This window comes from Aotus nancymaae, unplaced genomic scaffold (genome assembly GCF_030222135.1).
Source record: "Aotus nancymaae isolate 86718 unplaced genomic scaffold, 86718_ANA_hifiasm-v0.15.2.pri h1tg000004l, whole genome shotgun sequence".
NCBI classification, from domain to species: domain Eukaryota; kingdom Metazoa; phylum Chordata; class Mammalia; order Primates; family Aotidae; genus Aotus; species Aotus nancymaae.
In genome coordinates, this window is record NW_026988415.1 from 36,681,769 (window position 1) to 36,697,759 (window position 15,991).

Genomic DNA, 15,991 nt, shown 5'->3' on the forward strand with positions numbered 1-15,991 from the left:
TGTTAGAACTCTGGCCCTCCCAGCTACAAAGCTTACAGTGCCTTAATTGATTTAACTTTCTCTGCAGAACGTCTTATCTAAGACACCTCAGTATACTGCTTTATCAGAATTCAAAGCGTTTTCTACAGTGATGTTGGAACCTGGTTGGAAAAGTTCAAAATGACAATAAAGGTCAAAAATTAGCTTAATTATTAAGAAAACTCCAACTTTCTTGGTAAAGTAATTCCTCATTGGCAAAAGCACAGATTTCAAAAGCAATAGGATAAAACATGTGCATGGGCATTTCAGTGGGCAAATGCCTATCATCACACTCCATGATTTATCTCTTTAGAATTCACTTTGATCTGGAGGGACTTAGCTATTTAGTTATCGGTATGGTACCTATTAGGGCAATCAGCATATCCATCCTTGGTTTACTACCAAGTCATGCTATAAGGATTCTGAGAAATGATAAGATAATAGTAGCATAATCTTTTATTCTCTCATTTTCTCTTGGTGGATTTTAGTTTGCTATGGAATCGGTTTCTCCTTTGGCCGTTTTCTGGGTCATAATTCACCAGTTTGAGATGTCTGTTTCTACATTACATTCTAAATGAGACTTGCAGCTTTCCTATGGCTAAGTCCCATTTTCCTTTGCTGAATTCCTGACAACCAATGACTCTTCAGAGCTGTTTATCTTTTGACAGGCAATATTTTTTTCGGATTAAAAAGGAACCCTGTTATTCTTCTGTAATTATTTTAGTTGTAGTGATCCCAGCATCCCCCTCCCTTTAAGCATAGGTTTGCCCTCAAAACAGGAGGAGTGTCAACAAACTATCAATAAACCTCGCTGTTCCATTGCGGCTCATGGAAAAAGAAGGGAATATTCCCAGCTCTTCCTGAAATACATTCAAAACAATATTGACTGAGTGCTAGCAAAGTATGCTTGCTTCTCTGGCACTCAGGAAGTTTATGTCTGACTTTAATTCCAAATGAGCACGTGCCATCAAACCCAGACATTCCAATCCACAGCAAAGTCCCAGTGCTTGGAGGGATCTAGGAACAGTTTAGCCTTTACTTGCTTTTCAGTTACTAAAGATTCTCTTTATTCTGCTTACCTCTCTTCTCTAGCCATACAAGCCAACTATAATTTCCCTGTTCCTACAATAAGAAATAAGAACAACTAACATTTCTGTAGTGGCTTAAGTGCAGGAAAGGGGCAGTGGGAAGCCTACTAGTGCAGATAAGAAGTCTAAATTTAAATTTCTGTCCTCCTCTGTTGCCATATAGGTAATGCATTTCTAATCATGAGTAGTCAGACTGATGATTTTATTACACACCAATATATGCTAGGTACTCAGTCAGCAGCTAGCCCATTTTAATAATGAACTCCATTTTCAGAAGAAGCAAAATTGCAAAAGAAAATAGCATATCATGGAGGCATATGCTGAACTAATGTCATTCTTTTTGGATAGTGCTACTGAACTGGTAAATCAGAGAACGACATAAAGCACATCAGGATTTCAATTAGGCTTTGGTAGTATTACTCATAAATTTTTAGACAAAATGGATAAATGTGTGTAGAATGATAGTGTTATTTTTTGGTTGGATGACCGTGTTCAAAGGGGGCTGATGAAGAATTGTTGTCCAGGCTGGACAGTGTTCTATAAAGTGCTTGACACATTGATATTTGACCTTTTCCTGATTGCCATTTTCCCCTGAGGATGGAGCCCTAGAATCACTGGTTCTTAAAGCTACACAGATGACTCCAATGTGCAACCAAAAAGATCCCCTGGAATAGGATCTGTGGTTCACATACTATACTACATATTGTTTTTATCAGTAATACCAATAATTGTCTTCCAGTGATCCAATTTTTGATACAGCTTCACAGATGTTTAAAGTAAGGGGTAGAAAGAGAACCCTTAAAGTTTAACTTGGATAAAGATTTGGAAAATTACCATAAAATATGTTTCAAAGGGTCTAGTAGGGACTTCAAGTGGACGTCATTGAGATGTTTCACAAATAACAAATTCCATCAAAACCTGTGGATAAGAATAGCCCCATTACATGTACAAGAAAAGTTAATAAAGGGGCACACTCCGGGGGCTGAGAAAACAGATCAAAGTTTTGTTTTACACAAATGATTGTGTCTCCTTACTTAGAATCAGGTTATTACAATAACAGCTTTCTAAAGTCTTCAGTTAACAAAAAAGTTAAGGATATCAGCAGAACAGTAACATTTGATTTGTATATCCACGGGGAAAGTTAGATTTTTAACCCCAGTCACTTTGGCAAAGAGAAGGAACAAGGTACTTAATTATTGGAGGCTGAACTAAAACTGTCTATAGGTCACAGAACAACATGTCCAAGGCCAATTACGTTGAGTACAAAGACTTCAGGCAGTGGGGGACAGTAAGAAGATTTTGTTCTCTTCTCTCTGGAAGGGTACCAACCTCATAACATCAGTACAGTTAATAACTCTCTGACCTTTAAAAGGCATTTTATGAACAAATTAGGTCAATTAGTACAGAAAATTTTACATTAAAGAATCTCAACCACTTTCTAACTAGGGGGAAAAATATTAATTCCTTGCATCAACAGTATGTTAATAAGCAATATTCACAAAGGGTCTGCTCAGCTGGAACTGATACTACAAAGACACAGAAAAACCACAGTGAAACATAAACGACCTTGAAATGTATAGTCCTAGACTTCACCTCGAACTTCTTCTGTTCAGTGTTACCTGTCCGTGGTAATTGTACTGAACTGTACAAAACCCTCCACTCCTTGAGTAGATGGGGGATGCCACTCTCATGAAGGATAAGTTCTTGGAAGAGTGCTGAATCCAACCTTCCTTCATGAGTGGGTAAAAAAAACACTCTAAACATCCTTTCTCTGTTTTCCTATCTTATTACTTAACTATTCCTATGTAAATTTTCATATATATACATATTTCTTACAATGAACTGGACACTGTGCTAGGTGATTTGCATACGTTATTTATTTAGTTTTCACGCTAACTCTGTAAGATCGATACGGTCCTCATTTTACAGATAGGAAGCAGGCTTAGAAAGGTTTTAAGTAACTTGCAGAAGGTCACAGAGCTTGCAGGTTGGAGAACCAGGACGCACCCAGATCTGCCTGACTACAGGATCAAAATTTTTCACATCAACATGCTACCCTGTACTCTACCACTCTGTCTTTCTTCCACTTATTTCACTTCCTTCCTTATATCTCTTTCCACCTCAAAGCACAAAATAGTGGCTGGGTTGTAGTGTTGGAAGGATCTTAAAGAAAGGCTAATCTGGCAATCTTTTATACTTCTCCTAAAGCTCTGGGTTATCTTCTATTTCCCCACATATGGCCTGGGCATCAGGATCCCAGAAAACACTGCTCCCTATAGACTCATGTTAGATCTTTTTTCTCTCCAATCTCCCCATGGCTTCAGCAACTACATTTTAAAAATTCCAAATAAAGGCATGTAGCCTGAGACATTGTGTTTCCTTCAAGAGAACATTAGGAAAGCATATTTGAAATTGAAACCAAAAAAGTACTCCTGGTACCTAGAAGAGACAAGATCAGAATAGGGCTAGCTCAATATGGGCTTGTTGGTTGATTAATTGAAGGTTGATCACACACACAGAGAGTAATGAGCAGTTAGAGTAAATCTTTATCAGCGGAATTCAACAGGGTGGTCTTTCTGACAGGTCTTTTTGTTGTAGACTTAATGTAGGCTTCCTGAACCTTGTGGTTTGTTAATCTGCAAGTACTTGTTTAGACATAAGGCAGTAGAATTTAAGATACAAGCTGTTAATTATGAGTTCTAATCCCAGGCTAGAAGATGTCTATAAAGATTAAAAGTTGTTTCCTTTTTTCTAACAATTAGCAGCCTAGCTAAAGAGAGATCAATTGTAATTGGGGAACTGAAGAAGGTGATAAATCCATTACCGAGACTAGTTGTTTTACAGAGCCATTTGTTTAATCCTTAAAATTTGCAGGTTGTAAATTACTCATTAGAAGGCAGAAAGCAAAATAGCCATAATCCGTTTAGTGCCTCCAAACTCCAAAGACTTAGGAGAGGAAATCCATGGAAACAAGAGGTCGGATGTGCTCTTTCACTACAAGTTCTTAATGGGCAAAGGTGGTTAAACAATAAGGAAAAGCTCATGTAATTATCCTGATGTGCTGGACCATAGGTCAGGGGTGGACTTGATTAAATCCATGGAGGGCTAACCCACAAATGGTGGGAAAATGCCCCTTCTTTTCCACTCAGCCCTGAAGGCAGCTAATCAATGTGCACATCTCATTTCCAGATTGTTTCATGAGAACAGAGCAATAGCCTATAGCATTCATTAGGGCATTCCCTCATATCTGTTGTTTTCTAATTAGCACAGGTAATAAGACAAGAGGCCAAGTACCAGAGAGGACTTAGGAGAAAGCCAGGAGGAAGCTGTCCTCCACTTCATACATAAGGAATGCAGCTCCCAACTACAAAATGTTCAACTGCAAAAACTACACAGTTAGTTTATAGGTCTCTTTACATGCATAGAAAGCCACACACATTTGGTTTGAATATGGATTTTACAAGCTTTATGTGAAAACACTTAATCATTTACTAAGAACAATGGGGTTTTTTTGCATACCAAGGGTACAACTCAATTTTAGACTCCTAGTGGTAATGATGCAGGCAATATACAAGACGCCTATGATACTAGCACTGTGCATAAATTTTGAGAATAGAATTTGAATCCGTGCATATTTTCTTTTTTCAACAATGTGATGCCTGTTATATATACAAAACACAGCTTCTATTAATAGTTCACTGTTGGGCTACATACAGCAAAATAGCTACGGCTCATTTCTGCACTGAGCAAGCATTTTTTTCATACCTCTTTCCTTTTCCCCAAATGATCAACAGTGCACCTCTGAAATAAGATGGTAGGGTTAGGTTGTGAAATGGAATTTTTCTCTTTACAGGGATAACAAGACCACATAAAGATCCAATCTCTGATTTTGCGGCAGCAAAGTGAGTTACCAAACACAAACTGTTTCCATCCATTTTCTACTTGACAATCTAATTATGTTTGTGATTTCACCAGGCTGGCACTATGTCTATCTCTGTGTTCCATTCAATACCCACCAAGCTGTTGTTAATCGATAAACCATTACTAATAAGGAAAATCCAATTTAAAAATTACAGCTGTTCTGGAAATGCATTTATTTGTTTTGTTAAAGTAATTATAAAGCAAGAGTTTTTTAGATTGATCATTTAACCATGTCACGTAATAAAAATACTTTCTCCCCACATCTCACTTAAAAAAACAAGCTACATGTATTTTACATTAGAAAGCTATACGGAGGAATCTTAAAGACCCTAGTCATTAAAAATACTATCAAAGTATGTTAGAAAAATGTTGGAAGTCCTAACCATAGAAATCAGGCAAGAGAAATAAATAAACAACATCCAAACAGGAGGAGAAGAAATCAAACTATCTCTCTCCCCAGATGATATGATTCTATACCTACAAAACCCTATAGTCTCTGCCAAAAGGATCCTAAATCTAACAAATGACTTTGGCAAAGTTTCAGGATACAAAATCAATGCTAAAAAACTTAGCAGCATTTCTATACACCAACAACGTCCAACTAAAAGCTAAATCAATAACACAATCTCATTCACAACCCTAAAAAATAAAATACCTAGGAGTACAGCTAACCAGGAAGGTGAAAGATCTCTACAACGAGAATGACAAAACACTAATGAGAGAAATCAGAGATGACAAAAACAAATGGAAAAATATTCCATGCTCTTGGATAGGAAGAATCAATATTTTTAAAATGGCCATGCTGCCCAAAGCAATTTACAGATTCAACACCATTCATATCAAAATACCAATGACATTTTTCACAGAATTAGGAAAAAACTATTCTAAAATTCGTGGGGAACCAAAAACATCCCAATATCCAAAGCAATTCCAAGCAAAAATAACAAAGATGGAGGCATCAAACTACCCAACTTTAAACTATACTACAAGCCAAAGTAACAAAAACAGCATGGTACTGGTACAAAAATAGACACATAGATGAATAGGACAGGCAAGAGAACCCAGAGATAAAGCTGCACACCCACAACCATCTGATTTTGACCAAGTTGACAATAATAGACAATGGGGAAAGGACTACCTAGTCAATAAATGGTGCTGAGATAACTGATTAGCCATATGCAGAAGATTGAAACTGGATCTTTTCCTTTTATCATATGCAAAAATCAACTCAAAATGGAATAAATAGTTAAATGTAAGACCTAAAGCTATAAAAAACCCTAGAAGAAAACCTAGGAAATACCATTCTAGACATGGGCCCTGGCAAAGATTTCATGATGAAGACTCCAAAAGCAATTGTAACAAAAACAAAAATTGACACATGGAACCTCATTTAACTGAAGAGCTTCTGCACAGCAAAAGAAACAATCAACAGTGTAAACAGACAACCTACAGAATGGGAGAAAATATTTGCAAACTATGCATCTGACGAAAATATTTCCAAACTAAAATATCCAGCCTCTATAAGGAATTTAATTAACAAGCAAAAATCAAACAACCCCATTAAAAAATGGACAAAAGACATGAACAGACACTTCTCAAAAAAAGACATACATGTGCCCAACAAGCATATGAAAAAATGCTCCATATCACTAATCATTAGAGCAATGCAAATCAAAACCACAATGAATACCATCTTACACCAGTCAGAATGATTATTATTAAGAAGTCAAAAAGTGGCCAGGTGTGGTGGCTCATGCCTGTAATCCCAGCAGTTTCAGAGGCCAAGGTGGGTGGATCACTTGAGGCTAGGAGTTTGAGATCAGCCTGGCCAACACAGTGAAGTCCCATCTTTACCAAAAATACAAGAAATTAGCCATGTGTGGTAGTGCGCACCTGTAAGCCCAACTACTTGGGAGGCCGAGGCACAAATTGCTTGAACCTAGGGTGTGGAGGTGGCAGTGAGCCAAGATCATGATCATGCCATTGCACTCCAGCCTGGGTAACACAGTAGGACTCTGTCTCAAAACAAAAAATGTCAAAAAATAACAGATACTGGCGAGGTTGAGGAGAAAAGGGAATGTTTATACACTGCTGGAGGGAATGTAAATTAGTTCAGCCATTGTGAAAAGCAGTTTGGAGATTTCTCAAAGAACTTAGAACTATTATTCAGCTCAGCAATCCCATTACCGGGTATATATATACCCAAAGGAATATAATATAAATTGCCCTACAATAAAGACATCCACACATGTATGTTCATCATAGCATTATTCGCAGTAGCAAAGACATGGAGTTAATTTAGATGTCCATCAAAAATGGATTGGATAATGCAAATGTGGGACATATACACCATGGAATACTATGTAGCCATAAAAAAGAATGAAATAATGTCCTTTGCAGCAACATGGATGCAGTTGGAGACCATTATTAGAAGCAAATTAATGTGGAAACAGAAAACCAAATATTGCATGTTCACTCATAAGTGGGAGCTAAACATCGAGTACACATGTTCTCAAAGAAGGGAACAATTGACACTGGGGCCTACTTGAGAGTGGAGGGTTGGAGGAGTCTGAGGATCTAAAAACTACCTATTGGGTATTACACTCATTACCCAGGAGATGAAATAATCTGTACACCAAACCCCCACAGCATGCAATTTACCCATGTAATAAACCTGCACATATACCCCCTGAACCTAAAATAAAAATTGGAAGGAAAAAAGAATTAACTGAAGAGAAAAAAATGGGTAGTTGACACTATCTCTCCTAAAAAAAATTTAAAAAAAGGAAAGGAAAAGGAAAACTGTTGAGACATTGTAAGATAAACTTTAAAAAGCTTACAATAAATTTGAAAATTATAACTTGGTGCTTCTATGTTACTTGTCTCAGGAAAGAGCCCATTCTGGTCACTTTTGGTGGAAGCCAGAAATGATATTTGGCCTTTCCCCTTTCCTGGGAATAAAGTACCTGACTTCTCTTCTGACTTACCCTGAGTGGATTTTCATTAAGGTAAGGGGGTTCACCTTCCACCATTTCAATTGCCATAATTCCCAGAGACCAGATATCAACTTTCGGACCATAAGCTTTTCGAGTCACCACCTCAGGTGCCATCCAGTATGGGGTTCCCACCATAGTGCTTCGTTTACTTTGCTCAGGAGTGATCTGGGCACAGAACCCAAAGTCAGCTGCAGAGAAGAAAAGCCAGTTAAAATCAGTCCAAATTATTTTCCTTTTACAATACAGCACTTCCAGATATGGCTGTACCTTCCTTTGTTACACACTGAGCTTCCACAACTGCCTTGCTCATATTCTTTTGTTAACTGATCTCTCAGCTGGTTCTGATTTAAGAAGGTCTGAAATAATTGACTGATGTGATGTCATTTTTACTAGACTTAAATCTAATTCCCTCTTCATCAGTGTTTTCTCAAACTTACAGAATTTTTCAGTTTCCTAACTAGGTATTTGTCATTCATTCATTCTAGAAGTCACTAGAAATTCTGAAATATTAAATCCAAAAAGTGTGGTCACAATATTCAGGAATACAGTGTTAGAAAAATTATTTACTTCAAACTGGGCTGTAACTGCTTTCAAATAAATCACTTTCAGTGACCATTATCTTCTTAAGATATACGATAAAAGAATAGAAATTCCCTGATACTCTAACACCATCTGAACCAAAATACCTACTCAATTTAACAGAGCCATCCATCCCGAGAAGAATATTGTCACTCTTTATATCTCTATGGATCACCTGGTTTGAGTGCAAGAAATCCAAAGCTTGCAGGCACTATTAAATCAGAAAAAAAAGTTCTTATTATATCACAAATAATTTTTAATACTAAGTTTTATTTCTAGATAAGTTTTGGGTAGGGGTATAACTTATATTGTCAAGTGAAATTGATTACTGAATGCTTTAACAACACCACTTTGAAGTCACATTACCATTTACATCAATTATGCCACTTAGCATTATACATGCTAAGTATAATGGCTGCCATGTCAGACTAGGACATGAAGAGTGATGTGATAAACAGCAACAATTGTTAATACAGTCAAACTAACCAATTAATATACTTTGGCCTGGTTATCTGGAGGATTCAGCTTTGTGTTATATAACTATGGTAAACTTCATTGTATACGGTATGATTTGATTCAGAAGTTCTGGAGTGAAACCCAGGAATCTGCACTTAAAACAAGTGCCCCAAACTACTTCTAACGGGTAGCTAGGTTTGGGAACCACTCCTAGGCTACGAAGTAACTATAGGCGCTTGTTTGGAAATGCCTTTGCAGTGTAATACTGGAAGATGGAAACCACAGGTTCAGGATAGGAAGTTCGATTTATTGCACGAATAGAAAGCGTATATGTTTGGTGGATATGTGGGGTGGGGGAAATGATAATGAGAGGAGAGCAAGGAAGTAGGAAGTTTACGTGAATTTTATATATATATATATATATATATAAATGGCAAAGATTAGCTGATATCACTTAGTTTTGTTTCCCTATCATTGGTTTTCATGTTTCAGTGAGTCAGAGTTCCTACTTTTGTTGATAGAAAACTTCACTACAATAAATGGGGTAGATTATAATGCCTAAGATGAGACTCCAATGAAGAGTGTGTTTTAATATTCAACAAAATAAATATAATAACATATCTTTAATTTAGTTTGAAACCCCTCAGGGATATGACACTTATTGGAAAAGAGACAGATCCTCAGGCCCACCAGGGGGCTATAAGGGATGTGTAGACTGTACTGTGAAAGCAACTGCTTTCTGGGCTGAAGGCGGACCTTGTTTAAACTGCCTTCTAAAAAATGATGAAAATATAATGTATTTTGCATGGCTCAAATTACACATGTAGAATAAAATAAGTATCATGTAAAAACTTCCCCAAATTAGAAAGAAGTGGTAAGCCAATATCACTGTTTCCCATGTTCACGGAAACTACAGCATGTGGGTTTAGATATGACACTTTGCAAATGGCATAATGAAACTACAAATATCCACAAAACGCAGCTAAAATAAACGAGGGGCTCAGGAGGGTGATGCTGGGGAGTGCTATTAGGAACAGAATTTAAATTGAAGTTGGCCTCTCCAATTGTTTTCAGTGGAAAAATTCTACTATTGTTACTTTGATGATATAAACATTCTGAATAATCAGAAATGAAGAACTGCCAATTTTGGCATTCTAATCAGCTAGAAATGCTCTATTTGCTTACCTCTCTGCAGACAGCTGCTATCTGTCCTTCATCCATACAGGTCTCCGTGACCACATCAGTCAGAGAGCCACCAGCCAAGTATTCCATGACTACCCATAGTTCATCACCCACTAAGTAGCTATAAGAAGAAAAGAAAAGACTTTGCCTTACGACACTAAGAAACTGGGGACTCTAATATTCCAGGGCCTCAGTTGTGACAGAAGTTAACTGTAAGTTGTGCCATGCCCGTTACGTTTGGGAAGGTACTGAGGGATATGCCCCAATCAAATATGGGGCCAAGGGTCATCAGAGCCCTATAATTCAGGCAAAGACAGCATGAGGTTATTCAAATCACCTGACATCATCTGAAGGCACTTTAGCAGTATAATCAGGTCTCTGAAACCCTGCTTAGCAAGAAAGATGAATTATAGGAAATGGAATGACCCCAATGTTCCCACCCTGCCCTAAGACCCATATCAATGTGAAGCAAGATTTTCTATTCAGTGGTGTTCAAACTTTGGTGTCCATAAAATTCACCTGGGAAGGCTGTTAAAAATAAAAATTCACAGTCCTCATCTTACTATTCAACCTAATGTAGATGACGGGGGATGGGTGCAGCAAACCACCATGGCATGTGTATACCTATGTAACAATCCTGCACAATCTGCACATGTACCTCTGAACCTAAAGTATAGTAAAAAAAAAAATTAAAAAAAAGAATTCTGCATTTTTTATAAGTGCAAATGCAATTTTTTAATGCAAAATTACAAACACAGAATGACTTTAGGTTACTCTGCTGCAGATGGTTCCTAAATTACACTTTATGAGACACTGATCAAGACTGTAAAATTTGTGGCTGGCTGCATTGGCTCATGCCTGTAATCCCAACACTTTGGGAGGCCAAGGAGGGTGGATCACCTGAGGCCAGGAGTTTGAGACCAGCCTGGCCAACATGGTGAAACCCTGTCTCTACCAAAAATACAAAAAATTAGCCGGACATGGTGGTGCATTCCTGTAATCCTAGCTACTTGGGAGGCTAAGGCAGGAGAATTGCTTGAACCCAGGAGGCAGAAGTTGCAGTGAGCTGAGATTGTGCCACTGCACTCCAGCCTGGGCAACAGCAAGACTTCATTTAAAAAAAAAAAAAAAAAATTAATAAAAAGACTGAAATTTGACCCTTCTTTTTTCCTCCCAGTTTTTCCTTCTTCCTTATCATTGGTCTACCTGGCCCAAAACACAGAAAACAGTATCTTAAGCTTATTGAAGTTGAAGACCTAGATTTCGTTTCTTTGTATCCCCTTCAGAGAACACAGCACAGTGGTACTAAACAAACTCTTTTTGAAATTGAATGAGACAGATGTTAACCACAAGTGAAGTTAGTGCTGTCCTTAAATACCTATTTATAACACACTGTTAATACCAGTGATGAAAGAGACATTAATTACCTGGTTTAGGAAAAAGGTTTGAGATTAAAGTCTGAATTCCCTAGACCTCACGGTCAGTTAATCACAAAGCACCCATTAAAGCCATTGTAGAGGGCCATTGTAGTCAGCCTTCTTCACTTAGACTCCCAGAAACTGTACTGGCTCCAAACACTTGATATAATGTTTAAAACACCACTGCTCCTTCCTATATGCAATAGTCTATTTTCTGCCAAAATGGAGCTATGATTCTCAACGTGAAATTACACAAACTTCCTATGTTTGCAACCAAGATCATGAAATGTTTCAAGTGTCTGATATGTGGACAGAGCTAAACGAGAAGAAGTTTAGCAATAGATCTAATACTCTACAGTACTGTAGCATTTGAGAAATACTTGCAGAATGACTGTTAAATGAATGAATCCCAAACAATTTTCCAAAAAAAAATGACATCCCACAAAGAGTACAAGTACACAATGAGACAAAACACTTACCTATCTAAATAATTAACAATATTAGGGTTCTTATTTTCCCTCATGACCAGAATTTCATTAATAATTAATTCCTTTTTGGGTTGCTGTTGAAGGTTCATCTGCTTTATGGCCACCTGAATGGCAATTAAAATACAAGAATAAATTACAGCCATTACAATAAACATGAATATTCATATTTTTGGGGACATAAAGTGAAACATACACATTCTTTATCTACTAAGCTCTTTCTCTGTGCCACAAACTCATAACCCACTTTTTTTTGATCAATCATGGGTAAATCACTCACTTCAGAGGCTCTGGGCACCAATGAAGTAAAAGCCTATCTCAACCCAGTGCTACCCATTTTTTTTTTTTTTAGGCAAAATTACCATTAAAGAAGATACCTGATAAATATGAACAAAAGAAAATAAAAATCAGGATTGAACGTTAGCACTTACCTCTTGTCCTGTTGCAATGTCTAGCGCTGTATAAACAGTACCTGATGCCCTGTGAAGGTGAATATTATCAAATGAATAAGCAATCAATCTGTTACCAATATATTTTACTTTATTTTACTTGAAATAAAGTGTAATTATTTTCAGAGGAGGAAAATTAGCAAACTCAAAATATGAAATAAAAAAAGGAACACCTTTTAAAAAATTATTATTGTGATAGAAAATAACACTTCACAGGAGATCTACCCTCTTAACAAATTTTTAAGTGTATAATATTGGAACAATCTTTTTATACAGTGGATGCACCTGAAACAATCACAATGTATCCCTTGTAGTGGGCTAAGAACTCCAGTCAGACTTTCTGGCACCAGTCTGAGTGCCATGCACTATGCAGTAATAAATTGAACAAAATGGCCTTGCTTCTTTTAGGAAACTCCTGGAATCCCCTGAATATTTCTTGAATCTTGTAATAGCCAACATTGCAGGCTTCTGATTAAACTGAAGAATAGTTTAGGAAAGAATATATCATCTTTTGCTTAGGCAAGTATAAATTAACCTTCACTTTTAATATAGAAATAGAATGGCTCTTTTCACATATTTCCAATTTTTAAGATTATCTTCATCTAAAGAATCAATCTCTCTCAGTGCTGTACTGTACCATAGCTACACGAAGCAATAGCAACATGACTTTACTATTAAGCCCTTGTTTTCTTATTTTTACTAAATTTCTCAACAACTTCTACTATAAAGTGTCACTTCAACCCAATATTCTTTTAAAATCTATCATTTCTGGGTCTGGTGCAATAGCTTACTCCTGTAACCCCAAAACTTTGTGAGGCTGAGGTGGGAGGGTTGCTTGAGTCCAGGAGTCTGAGACCAGACTGGGCACCATAGTGAGATCCAGTCTCTATGAAAAATTTAAAAATTAGCCAGGTGTGCTGGCACATGACTGTAGTCCCTGCTACTCAGGAGGCTGAGATAGGAGGATCACTTGAATCCAGGAGGTCGAGGTTGTAGTGAGCTGTGATTGTACCACTGCACTCCAGCAGTGGTATCTGGGTGATACAGCCAGACCATGTCTCAAAAAAAATTAATAATCTATTATTCTTTACATCTTAGTAGTACTCTTGCTTCCATTCTAACTTCAATTACGGAGTTCCCTTGCTTTGCAAATAGAAATTGTATAGTAAGCTGAATTCACAGTAATTTTCTATGAATCACAAATGTGTTCTAAACCACCTCCCACCACCATCCTCAAGAAAAAGAAAAAATAGTCACTTTTGCTTTTAGTGACTAAAGGAATTAGAATAGAGATCAGTCCTGTGGTTGACTATGCATTGTAATGCTCCAGCATTGGTATGTAAACTTTCTGATAATTATTTTTCTCTTGTTCTCTATTTCACCCTTGCTGTTTTGTTTTCTGAGTCCAGGAATTATTTTCTTATGTCAGGTACTTCCTTGTAATTCTTTTCCCTTCTCTTTGGATAAGCCCAAATATTTCTCACAGGTCCAGGAAGTGTGTATTACCTGGCTCTCAGGGAGTAAACTCGGTGTGTAGTATAAGGCATATCTGACTATTAGTGGAGATCTGAGTTCTAATATTTGCCCTGACATCATCAAGCTACGTCACATTGGGCTAGCCACTTCCTTTCACTGAATTTCAGTCCCTTCCCATGGAAAACAGGTATCATAATAACAATAGACATGTACGGAGCATGTTGTATATGTTAGACACTATACTAAGAACTTTAGATAATTTATCTTATGTAATCCTTACCATATTTTTATAAGGCAGATTGCATTATTTCCATGTTATATATGATGAACTGAGGCGTAGAGAGGTTGAGTTACCTGCCCAAGTTTACACAGTTAACAACCCAAGTCTGTCTGACTCTCTTACCTCTAAAGTACAGGAAATGAGCTACTTTATTTCTAACATTCTTTAATTCTATACTACCCTCCTCCAGAGTGCTGCTTGGGTTTCTAAATATCGATTGGAACTAGGCTGAAAAATCACACTTAATCAATAGGTGCCACCTAAACCAGGATTTGGTAATTCTAGAAATTTCTTAGGCTTGAGGCTTATATCAAACAAATCATTTCCTCACTTCTGTAAGTTTGAGATTCTGGGCTTAGAGCTCATAGTTAGTACCCAATAAATATTTGTTGAATGAACAAATTAATAAAAATCATTTAAAGCAAACATGCAATGGCAATATGACCTTTCCTTTCTATGAAGAAAACGTTTCTTCTACTTAAATCTGCATAAAGCACTTTGCTCTTGGAATAAGCAAACAGACATTCCTGACTTCAGAGCCCAGTATGTGATTTGCCCTTCTGAACTTATTTGAGTTCAAATAGATCACCTCAATTTGGTGTATATTTCAGCTGCTATTAGTCCTGAAAAACTACTTAACTCTAATTGTAAAATATGATTTTAAAATGCCTTTTGACATACAGACAGCTAGCAAATACATGAAAAATGCTCCACATCAATAATCGTCACAGAAATGCAAATCAAAACCACAAAGAGACACCATCTCTCACCAGTCAGAATGGCAATTATTAAAGAGTCAAAAAACAACAGATGTTGGCAAGGCTGCTGAGAAAAGAGAACACTTACACACTGCTAGAGGGAATGTAAATTAGGTCGGCCACTGTGGAAACCAGTTTGGAGAGTTCTCAAAGAACTTAAAATGGAACTACCATTTTGACCCAGCAATCCTATTACTGGGTATATATCCAAAAGAAAATAAATCACTTTATCAAAAAGACACATGCACTTGCATGTTCATTGCAGCACTATTCACAATAGTAAAGACATGGAATCAACCTATGAGCCAATCAATGGTGGATTGGATAAAGAAAAATGTGATACATGTACACCATGGAATATTATGCAACCATAAAAAGCATGAGATCGGGGGGGAGAGATCCAAGATGGCTGATCACTAGTAGCTTGGGATTGTAGCTCTCAGTGAAAGTGCAGAGAACGAGAGGACACCACACTTTCACATGAATTTTTGTTGCTCACGGACCAGGAGATTCCCAGCGGAGGAGCCCCACAGGTTGCCAGTGTGACTCTTGTGGCTGGCGCGGCAGTTTTGCCCATGCCTCCTCGGTGCGGCAGTTCTTGGTGCAGAGTGAGCGGGACTGGGTCCCCTTTTGGCCGATTTTGTTCGGAGCTCTGGGAAGACAGAGCCGCCTATTTAGCTGATTGAAGGACGGACTCAAGAAGGGAGCTAGACTGAAGATTCCTGGGCAGAAAAGCACCATCAATCTTAATGCCACTGTTTTAGCCGGCACAGTGGATTGCTCAGATTTCGGCGCTGGGAATCAACAAGTTGGACGTCCACTCAGAGACCTAATTTGAAAGTCAGTAATCACAAAGATGACAGGTGGATAAATTTACAATGATGG

General features: G+C 37.5%; 1 protein-coding gene across 9 annotated transcripts in view; it reads right to left on the reverse strand.

Moving 5' to 3' along the window:
• The window catches only part of PAK3 (p21 (RAC1) activated kinase 3), a 293,095-nt gene that overhangs the window by 22,024 nt on the left and 255,080 nt on the right, over window positions 1-15,991 (reverse strand). For all 9 annotated transcript variants that reach the window (XM_012451750.3, XM_012451746.3, XM_064361702.1 and 6 more), the window contains 5 exons: window positions 12,575-12,623; window positions 12,138-12,250; window positions 10,244-10,361; window positions 8,714-8,813; window positions 8,015-8,211 (listed from right to left, as the gene is read on the reverse strand). In XM_012451750.3, coding sequence (XP_012307173.1) covers window positions 8,015-8,211; window positions 8,714-8,813; window positions 10,244-10,361; window positions 12,138-12,250; window positions 12,575-12,623 — 577 coding nt within the window. The remainder of the gene's footprint in view (window positions 1-8,014; window positions 8,212-8,713; window positions 8,814-10,243; window positions 10,362-12,137; window positions 12,251-12,574; window positions 12,624-15,991) is intronic.